General features: G+C 44.0%; 1 protein-coding gene across 1 annotated transcript in view; it reads right to left on the bottom strand.

Moving 5' to 3' along the window:
- LOC101944632 (guanylate-binding protein 1-like) overlaps window positions 1–15536 on the bottom strand; it is a 163315-nt gene extending 147779 nt beyond the window's left edge. The window contains exon 1 of the mRNA XM_065574580.1: window positions 15422–15536. Coding sequence (XP_065430652.1) covers window positions 15422–15428 — 7 coding nt within the window. The 5' untranslated portion in view covers window positions 15429–15536. The remainder of the gene's footprint in view (window positions 1–15421) is intronic.
- Between the last annotated feature and the right edge of the window lie 3072 nt (window positions 15537–18608).

The following is an 18608-nucleotide window of genomic DNA, read 5'->3' as shown; positions in this document are numbered from 1 at the left end:
CAGTCTGCTCCAGCACAGACCAAGAGGTTGGGCTAGGGCCCCCTGCAGTTCACAGAAACTGATTCATTTAGCCCAGGGGCTTCTCAGTTTATAGGGACTTTCCCAGCACCCAGTATTCAGTCTTTCTGGGAGCCTAAACCCTGAATATATCCGTTTTACTCTGTATAAAGCTTACACAGGATAAACTCATAAATTGTCCGCCCTCTATAACTCTGATAGAGAGAGATGCACAGCTCATTGCTCCCCCAGGTATAATTGCTTACTCTGGGTTAATTAATAAACAAAAGTGATTTTATTAAGTATAAAAAGTAGCTTTAAGGGGTTTCAAGTAATAACAGACAGAACAAAGTAAATTACCAAGCAAAATAAAACAAAACACTCAAGTCTAAGCCTAACACATTAAGAAACTGATTACAGGTGAAATCTCACCCTCAGAGATGTTCCAATAAACTTCTTTCACAGACTGGACTCCTTCCTAGTCTGGGCCAAATCTTTTACCTTGGCCCAATCCTTGTTAGTTCCACCTCAGGTGTTAACTAGAGGATTTCTTCATAACTGGCAGCCAAAGACCCCTAATGGAGAGGCTTCCAGTACAATTTATATTCTCTCTCTTGTGGGCGGAAACCCCTTTGTTCTTCTGTGCAAAATCACAGCAACAAGATGGAGTTTGTAGCCACCTGGGCAAGTCACATATCCATGAATGATTCAGCTTTTTGCAGGCCAAAGCCATTTTTCACATGTTACCTTGAACATTCCCAGGAAGGCTCCTCATATATGGACTGGAGTCTCCCAAGGTCCAGTGTCAGTTAAGTGTTTCTTGATTGGGCACTTAATCTGAAGAGTCCCTTCACAATAAGTTGGCCAAATGCTTCACTGGTGCTACTTAGAATCAAACACATTGAGATACAAGTACATAGCCAACATTCATAAAGCATATTCCAGTTATGTCATATTTATACTCATAAGCATATCGAGTGCAACATAACGTGGCATCGCTGGTAATTAGTAACAATGGTCAATGATGGGATATTAAAAGTTACTACAGAGAACATTTTCCGGAGGGTCTGGCTGGAGAATCTTGCCCTCATGCTCGGGGTTCAGCTGATTGCCATATTTGGGGTCGGGAAGGAATTTTCCTCCAGGGTAGATTGGCAGAGGCCCTGGAGGTTTTTCACCTTCCTCCGCAGCATGAGGCAGCGGTTGCTGGCTGGAGGATTCTCTGTGACTTGAAGTCTTTAAATCATGATTTGGGGACTTCAACAGCTGAGTCAAGGGAGAGAATTATTCCAGGAGTGGGTGGGTCAGCTTCTGTGGCCTGCATCATGCGGGAGGTCAGACTAGATGATCATAATGGTCCCTTCTGACCTTAAAGTTTGAGTCTATCACACATTGTTCCTGGTACAATTATAAGCATGTAATAGTTGTCAAATATGTTGGCTCCATTTGTGCTTTTGTATCGATCTGAGAGTCCCATGCATGTTCAAAAGCATCCTATTGAAATGTTTAATCCTAAGAACTCTAGTGTATGAACTGGATAGTTCTTCTCTGATGATGCTAGCATAGTCAACTAGCCTTCATCCATCTGGATATTCTTGGTAGAAGACTCCTCCAAGTCCTTCCATGCTAGCATCAATGTTTAGTAGTAGATATGTTTTTTTAGTATCAGCAAAAGCTAATAAAGAAGCATGTGTCAGTGCATCTATTAACATCAGAAAACCATTCTCACAATTTGGAGTCCACCAATCTCCACAGCGTTCTTTGACTCTCTAGTAGTTGGCATCTGGATGCAGAGCCTGACATTTCCCTATGTGGGGACTACACCTTTGTGAGTTCACTGAAGACAAAGAGCAGAATAGCCCTCACCAAATGGCCTATAATATTTGCAGACCCCCAAGAAACTACAGTTCTTTTAAGGTATTGGGTCTTGGTCATGTCCTCAAGGCTTCCAGCTTGTCTGGATTTGCAGCAACTCCATCTTGAGAGATGATATGCCCCACATACTTTATTTTTCCTGACAGAACTAGCCATTTTTGTAGAGAGAGTTTCAACCCTTGTTCTTGTAGGTAGGCAGTCCTACACTTTCAACAACCTTTCTTCATGCTCTTCCAAAGTGTGACTGAACACTATCAAGTCCAGGACTTCCAGAAGGTTCATGTCCCCAACCATCCTCTGCATTAATCTCTGGAATGTGGCTGGAGCCCCAGATATTCCATGTGGCATTCTCAGAAATTTGTAGAATCTGAGTGGACAGAAGAAGGCTGTCTTTTCCATGTCAGCTGGTCCCATGGGTATCTGATAGTATCTGCTTCTCAGATCCAAAAAATGGAAAACCAACAGCTTCCTGTTAGGCAGTCTAAGGCATCATCCACTCTTGGGGTGGGATACTGGACAGGGATTGTACATCTATTCAAAGTACAATAATCTACACACATGTGTATGTAACCCTTCTGCCCATCTAAGTTGGCAGCAACAAGGGCCGGGTTCTGTATCTAGGGGTTCCATTTCAATAACGCAATGCAAAACCGGCTCGAGCCCCCACCCAGTGACCTGGAACAATTACATACCACCCCCTGGGCGCCTCTAAGAGGCAATACTTCCCCTCTCGCAAGTACGGAGTCTGAGTGTAGCAGAAAATGTTTAATAACATGAGGTAAACGACATCAGCATTAAAATAAAATAAACACTCAAACTGCATCCCCCACGCTCAGTCAGTGCCTCTGAAAACTCAGCTTCAGGAGTGCTATCTCCAGATCCAGCAGGGGCAACATTAGCTCTGGGATAGGGTCCCTGTGACAGTCAATCCCACCAGGGTAACATTACAGCTAGGTGACCAGTGTGATCCAGCAGAGAATCTCTGGGCCACTGACCTCTAAAAAACTAGATTCAAAGAGTCAGCGATTCGAAAGCCAGAAGGGACCACTGTGATCATCTAGTCTGGTCTCCGGTATGACACAGCCCATAGAACTGCCCTGAGTTAATTCCCATTTGTACTCAAGCATATCCGTTAGAAAAAGATCCCATCTTGATTTTAAAATCTCCAACAATGGAGAATCCACAACAGCCTTTGGTAAGTTGTTCTATTGATTAGTTACGCACACTGCTAAACAATTGTGCCTTATTTACAGTCTGAATTTGTCTCATTTTGGTCAAATTGGGACAAATGTGAGACAATTCGCCTGGCCTCCCACCACCAATGGGGGACATTAAGCTCCCTCATTCTCTGGGCTCCTCTTTTAAGAGCAACTGTAACTATGGATTTTCTGACTCCTGAAAATGTCTCCTGATTAAAAATGTAATGTCCTGTTAATACATAGAATCATGGAATATTAGGGTGGGAAGAGACCTCAGGAGATCATCTACTCCAACCCCCTGCTCAAAACAGGACCAACACCAACTAAATCATCCCAATCAGGGCTTTGTCAACCCAGGACTTAAAAACCTCTAAGGATGGAGATTCCACCACCTCCCTACCAGTGCTTCAGCACCCTCCTAGTGAAATAGTGTTTCCTAATATCTAACTTAGACCTCCCCCACTGCAACTTGATACCATTACTTTTTGTTCTGTCATCGGCCACCACTGAGAGCAGCCTAGCTCCATCCTCTTTGGAACCCCCTTTCAGGTAGTTGAAGGCTGCTATCAAATCCCCCCTCACTCTTCTCTTCTGCAGACTAAATAACCCCAGTTCCCTCAGCCTCTCCTCGTAAGTCTTGTGCCCCAGCCCCTAATAATTTTTGTTGCCCTCGGCTGGACTCTCTCCAATTTGTCCACATCCCTTCTGTAGTGGGGGGGGGACGACCAAAACTGGATGTAATACTCCAGATGTGGTTTCAGCAGTGCCGAATAGAGGGGAATAATCACTTCCCTCAATCTGCTGGTAATGCTCCTACTAATACAGCCCAATATGCTGTGGGGTTATTCCGTTATAAGTGCAGGACTCTGCACTTGTCCTTGTTGAACCTCATCAGATTTCTTTTGGCCCAATCCTCCAATTTGTCTAGGCCTCTCTGGACCCTATCCCTACCCTTCAGTGTATCTGCTTCTCCCCCCATCTTAGTGTCATCTGCAAACTTGTTGAGGGTGCAATTAATCCCATCCTCCAGATCACTGATAAAGATCTTGAACAAAACTGGCCCCAGGACCGACCTCTGGGGAACCCCACTTGATACCAGCTGCCAACTAGACATGGAGCTGTTGATCACTACCCGTTGAGCCCGATTATCTAGCCAGCTTTCTATCCACCTTATAGTCCATTCATCCAATCCATACTTTTTTTAACTTGCTGGCAAGAATACTGTGGGAGACTTTTCCCATGTTCACAGAGCCAGTTATCTCATCATAGAAGGCAATCAGGTTGGTCAGGCATGATTTGCCCTTGGTGAATCCATGTTGACTGTTCCTTGTTAGAATATAGATATTCAGGCCTGTCTGTAAAGGCCTATACTTTAAGAATTTAGGTGTATTCTTATCACTTAGCTAGTTACAGAGGTATAAAAGAAAGAATCAAAATCACTCTCTGTCTGTGAAAGGGCTTTCTCGTACTGTGACAGTCTGAGGCTCTGTTCTTAGGCTAAGTAAGGCCTTTGGCTAAGCAGCAGAGGCAGCCATAAACTGAGAAGTGAACGGTCACATCCTCACATTCCAAACTAGTCACATGGAAACAAGGTGCTATTGGGCTGTTAGGAATACAATCCTGTCCTGGTATTCCTGTCACCTCCAGAGAAAGGGAACAGCCTAGAAGTTGTAAAAGGAAACTTAGTTTGGTAGCATCCTGTCTGGCAAGAACTCACTTATCAATAGCTGGGATGTGAAATCCTCATTTCTGTATTGTTCTATCACTGTAGTCTCCACTTATCTTTTGTTTGTCTGTTTAATCTCTATCTGGTTCTGTGATTGTTTCTGTCTGCTGAATAATTAATTTTGTTGGGTGTAAACCAATTAAGGTGGTGGGATATTATTGGTTAAATAATCATGTTACATTAAGTTAGGATTGGTTAGTTACATTTCAGTACAATGATTGGTTAAGGTATAGCTAAGCAGAACTCAAGTTTTACTATATAGTCTGCAGTCAATCAGGAAGTAAGCGGGGGATGGGAACAGGGAATGAGGGTGGGGGAATTGAAATCATGTTTTGCTAAGGGGGGGAAATGGGAACAGGGAATGGGAACAGGGACACAGGCAAGGCTCTGTGGTATCAGAGCTGGGAAGGGGGACACTGAGGAAGGAAACTGGAATCATGCTTACTGGAAGTTCACCCCAATAAACAGCAAATTGTTTGCAGCTTTGGACTTTGGGTATTGTTGCTCTCTGTTCATGTGAGAAGGACCAGGGAAGTAAGCGGGTGAAGGAATAAGCCCTCTAACATTCCTGATCACCTTCCTCTCCTCCAAGTGCTTCAAAATGGATTCCTTGAGGACCTGCTCCATGATTTTGCCTGGGACTTAAATGAGGCTGACGAGTCTGTAGTTCCCCGGGTTCTCTTTCTTCCCTTTTTAAGATATGGGCACTATATTTCCCTTTTTCCAATCGTCCGGGACTTCCCCTGATCGCAGTAAGATTTCAAAGACAATGGCCAATGGCTCTGCAATCACATCAGCCAAGTCCCTCAGCACCCTTGGATACATTAGATCTGCACCCATGGACTTGTGCATGTCCAGCTTTTCTAAATTAGGGTTACCATTCGTCCGGATTCCCCCGGACATGTCCGGCTTTTTCGGGTTAAAAATAGCGTCCGGGGGCAATTTGTCAATGTCCGGACTTCCCCTCCTCCCCCCTCCCATGCAGAGCGTGCGCGGGCTTACAAAGCAGCCGGTGCTCCAAAAGCCAGAGCCAGAGCCCTTCCTGCAACTTCCCTCCGCCTCTCTCCTGAAACTTGACACCCCCCCCTCCTCTCCCTCCCTCCCTCCCTGCACTCACAGATCGCCGGCTGTTCGTCTGGAGCGCCGAGCCTGCTCCCCTCCCCCGCTGTCGAGCGCGCTGCTCTGCAGCACAGTAAGGGGGCAGGGGGCCAGAGAAGCGGCAGGGAGGTTCGGGGGGGGGTAGTCAAGAGACAGGGAGCAGGGGGGAGGGTTGAATGGGTCAGGGAGTTCAGGGGGGGCTGTCTGGGGGTTGGGGGTGTAAGGTTTTGGGTAGTCAGGGTACAGGTGGGGGGGTCTCAGGAGGGGGCAGTTAGGGGACAAGGAGCGGGGGGGTGTTTGGGAGTTCTGGGGGGGGCTGTCTGGGGGTTGGGGGTGTAAGGTTTTGGGCAGTCAGGGTACAGGTGGGGGGGTCTCAGGAGGGGGCAGTTAGGGGACAAGGAACAGGGAGGCTTAGGTAGGGGGTGGGGTTCTGGAGGGCAGTTAGGAGCAGGGGTCCCAGGAGGGGGCAGTCAGGGGACAGGGAGCAGAGGGGTTTAGATAGGTCAGGAGTTCTGGGGGGGGCTGTCAGGGGGTGGGGGTGTGGATAAGGGTTGGGGCAGTCAGGGGACAGGTAGGGGGGTAGGGTCCTAGGGGTCCAGTTAGGATGTGGGGAAGGTCTCAGGAGGAGGCAGTCAGGGGACAAGAGGCAGGGAGGCTTAGGGAGGGGGTGGAGTCCTAGGGGGCAGTCAGGGGACAAGGAGTGGGGGGGAGGGTTGGGAGTTCTGAGGGGGCAGGAAGTGGGAGGGAGTGGAAGGGGCAGGGGCAGGGCTAGGACAGGACAGGGCGGGGCTAAGACAGGGGCGGGGCTAGGGCGGGGCTCCTCCCGTCCTCTTTTTTGATTGTTGAAATATGGTAACCCTATCTAAATACTCCTTAACCTGTTCTTTCACCACTGAGGGCTGCTCACCTCCTCCCCATACTGTGTTGCCCAGTGCAACAGTCTGGGAGCTGACCTTGTCTGTGAAGACTGAGGCAAAAAAAGCATTGAGTACTTCAGCTTTTTTCCACATCATCTGTCACTAGGTTGCCTGCCCCATTCAGTAAGGGTCCCACACTTTCCCTGACCACCTTCTCATTGCTAACATACCGGTAGAAACCCTTCCTGTTGCTCTTCACATCCCTTACTAGCTTCAACTCCAATTGTGCCTTGGCCTTCCTGATTACACCCCTGCATGCTCTAGCAATATTTTTATACTCCTCCCTAGTCATCTGTCCAAATTTCCACTTCTTGTAAGCTTCGTTTCTGAGTTTAAGCTCACAGAAGATTTCACTGTTAAGCCAAGCTGGTTGCCTGCCATATTTGGTATTCTTTCTGAACTTCGGGATGTTTTGTTCCTGCGCCCGCATTTTCCTTTACGTCATTAAGCAGGTGTTATTAGGGAGCCTGTAGACAAGGGATTCAGAGTGATATTTTCGGATGTCCCAGCATGCCTCAGAGCACACATCCCAGTGACTAAGTCACACAGGTGCTTTTGAAAATCCCACAATCCACCTCTTTGCTGTATATGAGGAATGCAGCATATCCTTCCCTGACTTAAAGCTCATATTCTACGAAGACACAGTAAACTGGCTGAGAATTTGCAAGTAAATCTGGTAATTTATGAGTTAAAATAAATGTTTAATTTTTATATACAGAAATTTAACATATGGTGTCAGCCTCTTTCGTTTCTTTTGAATGATCTCAGCAATAAAAAGATGCAAACTCATAGAACTTCTCATACAGTTAAAACTCACTGAAATCTTATGCACTGGCTACACTGAAAGAATTTTGTACAGAATTAAATATCATTTTTTGCAGATATTCTTCATAACACAAAGTTTCTTCCTCAACAGGACCTGAAGGAAAATATTCTACATTAGAGAGTTCCAGGTAGAATCACCCTCTTTCAAAATGGCTGTCATCTCTTATTGTTCTAAATGTGAATGAAGTTACGACGCCCTCTTTCAAAATGGCCTCTTGTTTCCATTGAGCATTTCCCTATCTTAACATATACAAATTTCTGTGAAGTTTAACTGATACTCTGAATTTCCTGGTTTATAATGCTTCTTTGGGGGATATTTATCTCATCCCTGCAGTGGTTCTATTTATTTATTTATTTATCATCTTTACTTATCTTTACTTTCAAACTTAACTACCTTTTAACATAGCTTTTTTAACAAAAATACTCTTATATATCCATTATAAACCCAAGAAAAAGCTTATGCTCAAATAAAAGAGTTAAGGTTGCATTTCTAAATACTGAGCCAAACCCCAACCACAACTATAACTCATTAGATTTGCAAAAATTTGGGATATTCAGAATGAAACATACACATACACACAACTGCTTGGTGCTGGGAAATTAAATGTAAATCTTTTCTATTTGGGAACGGACCCCTGCTATCTGGTAATACTTGTTTTTTGTTTTTAGCCACATGAAATCTCTTTTGTAGGTCCATGATCAGTCTGTGAACACGTTATAGCCACTGGCTTTGAAGAACTTTTCTGGGCCTGTCGGTCATTCACCATGACTCTTTTGTTGGGTTTACTCTGGAAACTCTCCACCATGTTTCTGGTCTATGGCATACTCCTGGTGTCCACCAGGCAGTATGTAAACTCCTTCTTTGAGCTTTCTCTCCATAGAATCATAGAATATCAGGGTTGGAAGGGACCTCAGGAGGTCATCTAGTCCAACCCCCTGCTCAAAGCAGGACCAATTCCCAACTAAATCATCCCAGCCAGGGCTTTGTCAAGCCTGACCTTAAAAACCTCTAAGGAAGGAGATTCCACCACCTCCCTAGGTAACCCATTCCAGTGCTTCACCACCCTCATAGTGAAAATGTTTTTCCTAATATACAACCTAATCCTCCCCGACTGCAACTTGAGACCATTACTCCTTGTTCTGTCATCTGCCACCACTGAGAACAGCCGAGCTCCATCCTCTGTGGAACCCCCTTTCGGGTAGTTGAAAGCAACTATCAAATCACCCCTCATTCTTCTCTTCTGCAGACTAAACAATCCCAGTTCCCTCAGCCTCTTCTCATAAATCATGTGTTCCAGTCCCCTAAACATTTTTGTTGCCCTCTGCTGGACTCTTTCCAATTTTTCCACATCCTCCTTGTAGTGTGGGGCCCAAAACTGGACACAGTACTCCAGATGAGGCCTCACCAATGTCGAATAGGGGGGAATGATCATATCCCTTGATCTGGTGGCAATGCCCCATCTGATAGAGCCCAAAATGCCGTTAGCCTTCTTGGCAACAAGGACACACTGTCAACTCATATCCAGCTTCTTGTCCACTGTAACCCCTAGGTCCTTTCCTGTGGAACTGCTGCCTAGCCATTCGGTCCCTAGTCTGTAGCAGTGCATGGGATTCTTCGTCCATGTCGGCTGACAACTCAGTAAGGAGGGCCTGGCAGGTTTCCTAAGAAGCAATTTCATTCTTGCTTTCCACAGTCCTGTGATGTTCCATTATCCCAGCCTGGCCAGTGACATGTGAGAGACCATTGTGAAAGGATGTATGGATTCCTGCCCCCTCTCACCTTCCCTGCCTGGTGTCCTACTGTTGGTGCATTTAGGAGACATCTCGACTTCTTGTGGGGTAGAAACCAAAGACCCAGTATCTGACAAGTGGGCCAGGAGCTGTGTGTGGGGGTGATTATTGCTGTTTCTCCATACATTTGGGGAAATTCTGGCTCACAAAACTCACCAGGGAATTAGGGAGCTGCATTATAAGAGGCCCTTGTCCCTGGACTAGAATCCTGCCTCATTTCCTGGCTCACCAGCTGGAGCAGTCAGCCACAGATGCTGCCTTCCTCACAGTGCCCATCCCATGGGTCCAGGTGAGGGGGCATGGTATATGGGAGGGGGACATCAGAGTGGGAAACACAGAGCTGCAGGGGCATTACACAGACTGGGGTTCAGAAGGGCTAGTGGGGGAGAAAGACTGGGGTGGGGGCACAGGAGGTAGTGCAGTAACAATGTTGAGCAAGGAGCTGAATGGGAGTTGGGGACAGGAACACATGGGGATGGGGCAGATGTGCCTGACTGAATGGGAGAGGCTAGGGGTCATCCAGGGTCTGCATGGGATTCCCCAATTCCCTAACAACCCCCCCCCCCCCCCCCAAAAACCCAGATGGCTGGGGCTGAGGCCATTCCTCTGACCTACTCAGATCCAGGTGTCTGCTTGTACACAGAATGGTATCCTGAGATTGACAGCCTTTCCTTTGTGTTGCTAGCAAGGCAGAAAGTCCTCCTCCTTACAGCCAAGCTATTTGCATTTTCATTAAAACCTCCACTCTGAGTCTTCTGGCCTGCTTGGTTCAACTCCTTGCACTTCAAATCCTCAGCACTGTCAGCCAAGCAGTAAAGCATCAGCAGAGCAGGGCCAGCAAGAGATAGAAGGTGCATTTTGATGTAATGGTGTCTGCCCGGATTCACCAGGAGGGTGAGCTGGTGTGAGTCAGGGATCACAGAAGAAAGAGGGGTTTGAGTGCCAAGTTACAACAGGACCCATATAGGATGCATATCTGGGTATCAGAGGCTCTCTATGATTCTCTCCTGGCCTGGCTGAGAATCATTTTGTCCTACAGCCTCAAACTCTACCCAGGTCCTGACCCAACACAAGGTATGATCAACTCACAATTTCAAGACTGGAGCAATGACAGAGAAAACCCTGGTCAGGAAAGAGGACCGGGCTGGGGTGAGTGCTGGCGTGTGTTCCCTCGAGCTCTGGTATAGCATATCCAGGTGTGGCCTTATCAAAGGTAACCGAATCAGGTGACAAGACAGAACCACTGGAGGTCACCTCAACAACAGAACCTGCCCCATGTGCCTTTACTGTTCTATTCTGCTGTCTTACATTTTATTATGTTCTGGCTCTGATCTGGGGGAGTTAGTAAGAATTTCACCCTTGCCTGTGTGTGCTGGAGTTGGTACTTTCAGTAAATTCCTGTGATTCTATAAGTGAGCTTCACAACATAGCAGGCTGCCCCTCCCTGCACACTTCCACATGCCCACTCTTATCAAAGTATCCATGCCCAGCACTGTTAGCTCTGGGGATTTGGTGTAGTTTGGGTTCTTTGGAGAGGGAACTTTGATAAACACGGTGCTGGGGGTGCATAATTAAAGTTGTGATGTGTATTTTGTGAAGTATGGTTCTTGTGCTGTCAGTGAAATCTGGCTTGAGGAGATATACGATTAGGTGGCCTAATTTTTCCTGTCTTTGCTTTCGTAGGGTTGTATGGATGTGGCAACCTTAAGTGTTTCAAAGTGAAGTTTTCTGAGTACTAATAAGTATCAGCATTGATAAATATTGTTAAGCTCTAAGGTGCAGTTGGCTGTTGTGTGCCATAAGGGCTTTTGGAGACAAAGACAATCACAAACCTTGTTAAAGTCAGTAAGTGCCTAAATCCCACCCTGAGGATCAATGGAAGGATCAAACAAACCCCTTTAAATAGTAAAAATAGTGGCAGCCAATGGGGATCGCCTCCCAAGCCACTAGGCCACATGGCCATGTCAGAGCTAACCTGGGGGGTTAACTGGGTCATCCTGTTGCAAATGCAGGGGCTAGGATATAGATCACAGCCTGTGTGTGTTGGAGAGAACAAGCCAGGAGAAGCAGTAGTGAGTTTGACCCCGAGAGGACACAGAGAGACAGAGCTACCTGGGCACAGAACTGAGAACTGGAGGGGCAGACGTGGGGATTTCTGAGCAAGGAAACTACCTGCTGCTGTTTGTTTCCAGTGTGTTCAGGGCAAGAGGACTTTGTGTCTATTCTTTGTAAATCAACAGGATTGTACCAAGAACATACCTGACTTGCACAATTGATTTCTCATCCAAATGGAATCAATGCTACAGCCCCAAATATTGGTGAAGGGCTCTAGTGTAAGGGATCTATGGGAAAGATATGCCTTGAATGATTAATAATTAATGATTCCTTCTGGCCTTCAAAAAAAAATTAGAAAACCTCTCTGCATCTGTTTATCCCCAAATAGGATCCACTTATGATGACAATAAGAAAATGGTTCACATCATGTGACACTTTGTCTAAGCACCCACAGACCAGCCAAGAGCCATCCACAACAATAGAAACTGAAATGGCTAAATGAGGATGTTGTTAATCACCTAGGCAAGAATCGCTCATAATATGGATATGGATAAAACCTCTTTCTCCCTCTCAGCCTAGCAAAAAGAACCGCAAGTTACCAAGCAAGACGCTTACCCTGCTCTCCTATGCAAAGTGGCCCAATGCACAGTGAATGGATCAAGAAGAGGTGGGTGGGGAAGATGCAAGTTAAACAACTAGAAATGTGGCTGTAAAATTGAAGGTCAAACCAGACAACTTGTTCCCCCAAGAAATGCAAGCCACAAGTTTTCATCCAAAATTATAAACTATACATTGTTTCCTTGTAAATTAACTATAGAGTGAATAATCTTTCACCCCAAGTTAGAATCTACCCATTTGCTCACCTTCTGAGTCAGATCTACATCCTTCTGTATGTGGAAAATCTCTCTTGTTCTATTGTAAGTCGTAAATAATATGAATCCTTAAGTATAATCAAACAATATATAAAGTATGTCCTTTAAATTGAGAAAATTATAAGACGTTCATTGGTTTTCATTCTAAATAATTGTTGCATTGTAGAAGTAATAGCCCACCCCCCACACAAGCATTTTACCACCAAGGCTCCCTGCACATCCCTGCCACAGGCCCATTTCCCCAAAGCCCCATTCAAGCCCTCTTGTCCCCCAACTGTGCTCTTTCTACCTGCTGCCCTCATATCCCTGCTTACTCCTTCAGGACATCCTTCAAACATCCTCTCAGCCCCAGAATGCATTGCCATGCTTCTGCTGCCTAGCTGCTTCCCATGCTCATTAGGGACATGTGCAGAATTCAGCTAGCGAGGCAAGGACAGAGTCAGTTGGAATGAAACCAAAAATGGAAAGTTAAAAATATGACATTTTTCACACAATTTTTGCATACGATTCATGTTATGAAAATTATACATCTACACTCCCAGTCATGATGCATAAAATTACATCTATGATTGCTTGGCATATTGACTTTACAGAATAAATGGATAAATTTCAAATTCCAAATGCCTAGTCTATGTCTGAGATAAAGAGGAGATGAGTAAATGGGTAAGCTTTCAAGCATCATCATGATAGATATTATGGTGGAGCAGTCACAGAGCTGTGTTGAATAGTGAAAAAACTGGGAATATCTGTTAAATGTTTTACTACAAAAATACAAACTAGAGTGTGGGAGGGCTTTTAATTTCCTGCAATACTTGGAATTCTTGGTGAATATTTAAATATATTTTGGAAATAAAGAGAGAGTTTTGGAAAATGAGTCAGTAGTTTCTCACTTTAAAAAACAAACAAACCAACCCCTGTTGCAGAGAGCAGACAAGAAAACCGTATCTCACACTTCCGGTACAGATTACTGTACAGCTACAGTTTACATAAATACCACTTCTAAGTTTTTGCGTTTTGGAATTTATGTGAAAATATGTTTTTATTTCTTAACTGATGTGCCAGTTTGAATTCTCCACATTAATTATATGATGACATTATTTTCTAGATTATGATATATGTCTTCTATATGTAACAGTAGAATTCATAGATTCATAGATTCTAGGACTGGAAGGGACCTCGAGAGGTCATCGAGTCCAGTCCCCTGCCCGCATGGCAGGACCAAATACTGTCTAGACCATCCCTGATAGACATTTATCTAACCTACTCTTAAATTCGTTCATTAGGTGATGGTATTAATTAGAAGGTAATTTGCTAGGACGTTAATAGTATACCATTCAATAGCGCACATCACCATGTATTTTTGACAGGAATCCACACCCAGGTAGGGTCCCATTTCTGGTCATGTACATGTTTGGCACTGTCAGCCATTTTGAAAAAAATATTTTTCTTAATTTTCTAACAGCTAATAAGGAATAATGGAATCTATCTATCTATCTATCTATCTAGTTTTGTTAGACAGGAGTAACAAACAAAACAATGTTATTTCACCATTATTCCTTAGTAGCTGTTAGAAAATTAAGAAAATTTGTTTTACATCCATAATGTATCCTGAGTATTTGATTTAAATTCTCACAGAAAAAAACTTAATTTAATGTTAAAGTTACTCTGTTCTAGTATAATTACAATTTCCATAGACACTGAAAAGCTATGAAATAAAAAGTTACTGTCAACAGCCACATCACTATTTCTCTACTGACACTGATATAAATGTTGTCATCTCTGACCTATTAACAATCCATTCTTCACACCCATGGGATTCCCCAATTCCCTAACAACCCCCCCCTCAAAAAAAAAAAACAACAGATGGCTGGGGCTGAGGCCATTCCTCTGACCTACTCAGATCCAGGTGTCTGCTTGTACACAGAATGGTACAATGGTAGAATGGTAGAATCAAATACAGAGAATTACAATAGAGCAGGTTATTCCCATATATAGGAAGAATATATTTAATGCAAACGTTGAAATGCATGGAGAAACAAAAACAAAGTTTCCAGTTTTGCTTTGTTTAACTTTTTAATGTTTAATGACAACACATTTTACGTTACTATCCCTGTTGGTGACATAGTAAGAACTAGAGAGTTCTTTTGTCTCCAGGAATTCAGACTGGGTTCCACATTTTCCCTACTTCAGAAAGCAAAGGTCTATTTATCCAGTGTAAACCAATACACTAAACTCTCATGTCTTCTCTCACATTTTTGCAATTGGTTTCCATAGAACACAAAAATTCAGAAGCCAATGGCTCAGCCATCAAGGGAGAAGGCCTTTCTCTTTACAGTTAATCTTCAGTCAGAGAATGTATTAACTAGTTCAAGTCAGAATAAGGGAATTTATTCTCATGCTGTCTATGGATTTATTTTACTTTTGCCCTGCTGTGACTATAAAAATAACAGTTTAGTGTTAGAAAACATAGCCCTTTAAATGACGCCAGTAGAACCCCAGATTTAGGAACACCTCAGGAATGGAAGTTGTTTGTAACTCTGAAATGTTTGTTAACTCTGAATAAAGTTTCAGAGTAGCAGCCGTGTTAGTCTGTATCCGCAAAAAGAAGCACAGGAGTACTTGTGGCACCTTAGAGACTAACACATTTATTAGAGCATAAGCTTTCGTGGACTACAGCCCACTTCTTCAGATGCGTTATGGTTCTTCTTTCAAAAATTTACAAACTGAACATTGACGCAATACAGCTTTGAAACTTTACTGTGCAGAAGGAAAATGCTGCTTTTAACCATCTTAATGTAAATGAAACAACAAGCACAGAAACAGTTTCTTTACATTGTCAAATCTTTTTAATAAAACCTTCCCTTTATTATTTTTAGCAATTTACATTTAACTCAGTGCTGCACTGTACTTGCTTTTTTTCTGTCTCTGCTGCTGCCTAATTATGTACTTCCATTTCCAAATGAGGTGTGTGGTTGACAGGGCAATTTGTAACTTTGGTGTTCATAACTCTGAGGTTCTACTGTATATACACGTTTACAAGCAACAGATCAGAAGAGAATATCTTACCTCCCATTCTGAAATGCTCCAATTATTCTTTTTTTTTTTCTGAGTTTGATGTTCTGTGATAAGCACTCACTGTTTGCCTTCTACCTCTTTCTTTCCTCTCCTCTGCTCTTCCTTTCTCTGGCTGGTTGTTTTTTCAAGCCCTTTGCTTTTATAGAGGGATAAGATTAGAAAGTGAAAGTAGAAGCAATAGTTTACTGCCACAATTCTCATAAGTATCTCTTTAGTTAATAAATATGAGTATTTGAAAAAAACTGATGAACTGATGATTAGGGAGGGGAAGAGGAGGCAGAGGGGCCAAACTGGATGATGCCATTGAAGAACACCTGAGGAAAGGGGGAACAGAGGCTTAGAGAGGGAAACAATGGCCTTCCAGGCACTGTGTGTGTGTGGGGGGAGTGAATGCAGTTTTGCTCTCCTTCTCCTTTCTCCCACTCCCCATTTTCTCCTCCATTTCTGATCTCACTACTCCCAGCATAATCCAACCACAGACCCCATCCCCAAGTCTTATTCCTCCCTGGCAGGCTCCACCATCCCCACTCTGCCACAGACTCTCCCTCAGAGAAGACGTAGCTGCATCCCTCACCCCCGTCCTCTCCTGGCAGGTCCCAGGATGCCCTATAAACCCCCGCCCTTTGGTACAGTCTATTTCATCAGATTTTCAATTTAAGGATTAAGCATGGCAATTTTCTGGGCTGTGACAGCCCAACTACCACACACATTGTCCACTACTTTCATTTTCCAGTCTTACAACACACAAACAGTGGTGGTGATTGACTAGTGACTTTGTGTATGGGGCTGTTTAGAATCTCGCAAGAAGGGGAATCCCTGCTGTGTGAAGTAGATAAACATGTTATAATGGGGTCTTGTGTTGCTGAGGGAGTGAAGAGTGAGAGTTTAAGACACCACCAAAGGAACAGAACATGAAGAATAATGTACCTGAATAAGAATAAACAGTTGCACTGGGTCCTGTACCCGTACCTAGAAGTGGCAGAAGCAGCGGCGGCTCCAGGCACCAGCGCTCCAAGCACGTGCTTGGGGCGGCAAGCCACGGGGGGCACCTTAGCAGAGGCCAGGTACGACCACATGGTCTTACCCTAATCCCAAAACCAAATTGATGCAAAGCTTTCAGCTATAAATAACCCTCTCATCACTTGATACCTTTTGGGATCATAAGAGATAGGAAGAGACTATGCACAGACCTGTCAATAAGAGGGTGGGAAGCTGGGGACACCTCTGCTACACCAGCTCAGACGTGTTGTGGTTGTTCAGGTGGGAAGGAGTTTAGATAAGAAGAAACTAAGGTGTATTATTTGTATATGTACATCCAGTAGCTTGGAGATATGAGTTCGCCTAAGAGTCAGTCTTAAAAGACAAAACAAGAGCTTTTATCAGAAGATAAGGGACGCTTAGTTGCTCCCAGGTTTTTGAAGCCTTGTAACTATGCCTTTGTAACCCATGGGAGATTTCGTAGAACCTGCTAGCACAACTATCCCTCATGGGTCATTTTTACCTACCTGTCATGTAGGTAGAAGGATTTATGTAAAATATATGTGTGAAATAAATTAACTTTTAAATGAAGCATTCTGTAAACTTTTTTGATTGCCACTGCACATTGAGTGGATGTTTTCAGAGAACTATCCACAATGACTCCAAGATCTCTTTCTTGAGTGGTAACAGCTAATTTAGATCCCATCATTTTATATGTATAGTTGGGATTATGCTTTCCAATGTACATTAATCAACATTAAATTTCATCTGCCATTTTGTTGCCCAGTCACCTAGTTTTGAGAGATCCTTTTGTAGTTCTTCTCAGTCTGCCTGTGTCTTAACTACCTTTAGTAATTTTGTATCATCTGCAAATTTTGCCACCTCACTGTTTACCCCTTTTTCCAGATCATTTATGAATATGTTGAATAGGACTGGTTCCAAAACAGACCCCTGTGGGACACCACTGTTTACCTCTCTCCATTCTGACACTGACCCTTTGTTTCCTATCTTTTAACCAGTTACCAATCCATGAGAACACCTTCCCTCTTATCCCATGGCAGCTTATGCTTTGCGTAAGAGCCTTTGGTGAGGGACCCTGTCAAAGGCTTTCTGAAAATTTAAGTACACTATATCCACTGGATCCCTTTTGTTCACATGCTTGTTGACCCCCTCAAAGAATTCTAATAGATTGGTGAGGCATGATTTCCCTTTACTAAAACCATGTTGACTCTTCCTCAACAAATTATGTTCATCTATATTTCTGACAATATTGTTCTTTATTATAGTTTCAACCAGTTTGCCCGGTACTGAAGTCAGGCTTACACACCTGTAATTGCTGGGATCACCTCTGGAGCCCTTTTTTAAAAATTGGCCTCACATTAGCTATCCCCCAGTCATCTGGTACAGAAGCTGATTTAAATGATAGGTTACAGACTACAGTTAGTAGTTCTGCAATTTCACATTTGAGTTCTTTCAGAACTATTGGGTCAATACCATCTGGTCCTTATGACTAATTGCTGTTTAATTTATCAATTTGTTCCAAAACCTCCTCTAATGATACCTCAATCTGGGACAGTTCCTCACATCTGCCACCTAAAAAGAATGGCTGGGAGCTGGGAATCTCCCTGACATCCTCAGCCATGAAGACCGATGCAAAGAATTCATTTAGTTTCTCCGCAATGGCCTTATCGTCTGTAACGATGCTGGCTTTGGTGGAACCCAACTGAGAGTACCAATTCAGGACGAATTGCTTAAAGCAGGGTAGTTACAGCCGAAGGCTGGGATCCTTTGTACGCCAAGGCAAACCAAACCAGCCAAACAGAGAAGACTTCAATTTTAGCCCACTGGCTATCTAGAAGTCATACAAGCAATTCCCTTAGACACTCCAGTTTCCAAGTATCACCACCAGTGCCACTCGTTATAGGGATGAATGGTTATGAAAACCAATATCCCAGCAAAAGAAAAAGGTTCTCCCGATTCCAAAGGACCAAGTCCCAGACCCAGGTCAATATACAAATGAGATCTTACCCACAATGAGGATTTCAAAGGAAATGAGCATTGCTGTTCGGGGCAAAATATTACTTTGAGTTTTGTCACGCGGTGTACAGTCACGACCACCTTTCCAGGTACCGTTGCCACCTCTGCTTGAGTGTGATATGCTCAGACAGTGTGGGCGTGCAGCTGAGGTGTCCTAGTGTAT

This window comes from Chrysemys picta, chromosome 20 (genome assembly GCF_011386835.1).
Source record: "Chrysemys picta bellii isolate R12L10 chromosome 20, ASM1138683v2, whole genome shotgun sequence".
Classification (NCBI taxonomy): domain Eukaryota; kingdom Metazoa; phylum Chordata; order Testudines; family Emydidae; genus Chrysemys; species Chrysemys picta.
Note: the sequence above shows the minus strand (reverse complement) of the source record. Positions and strands in the feature narration are given on the sequence as shown.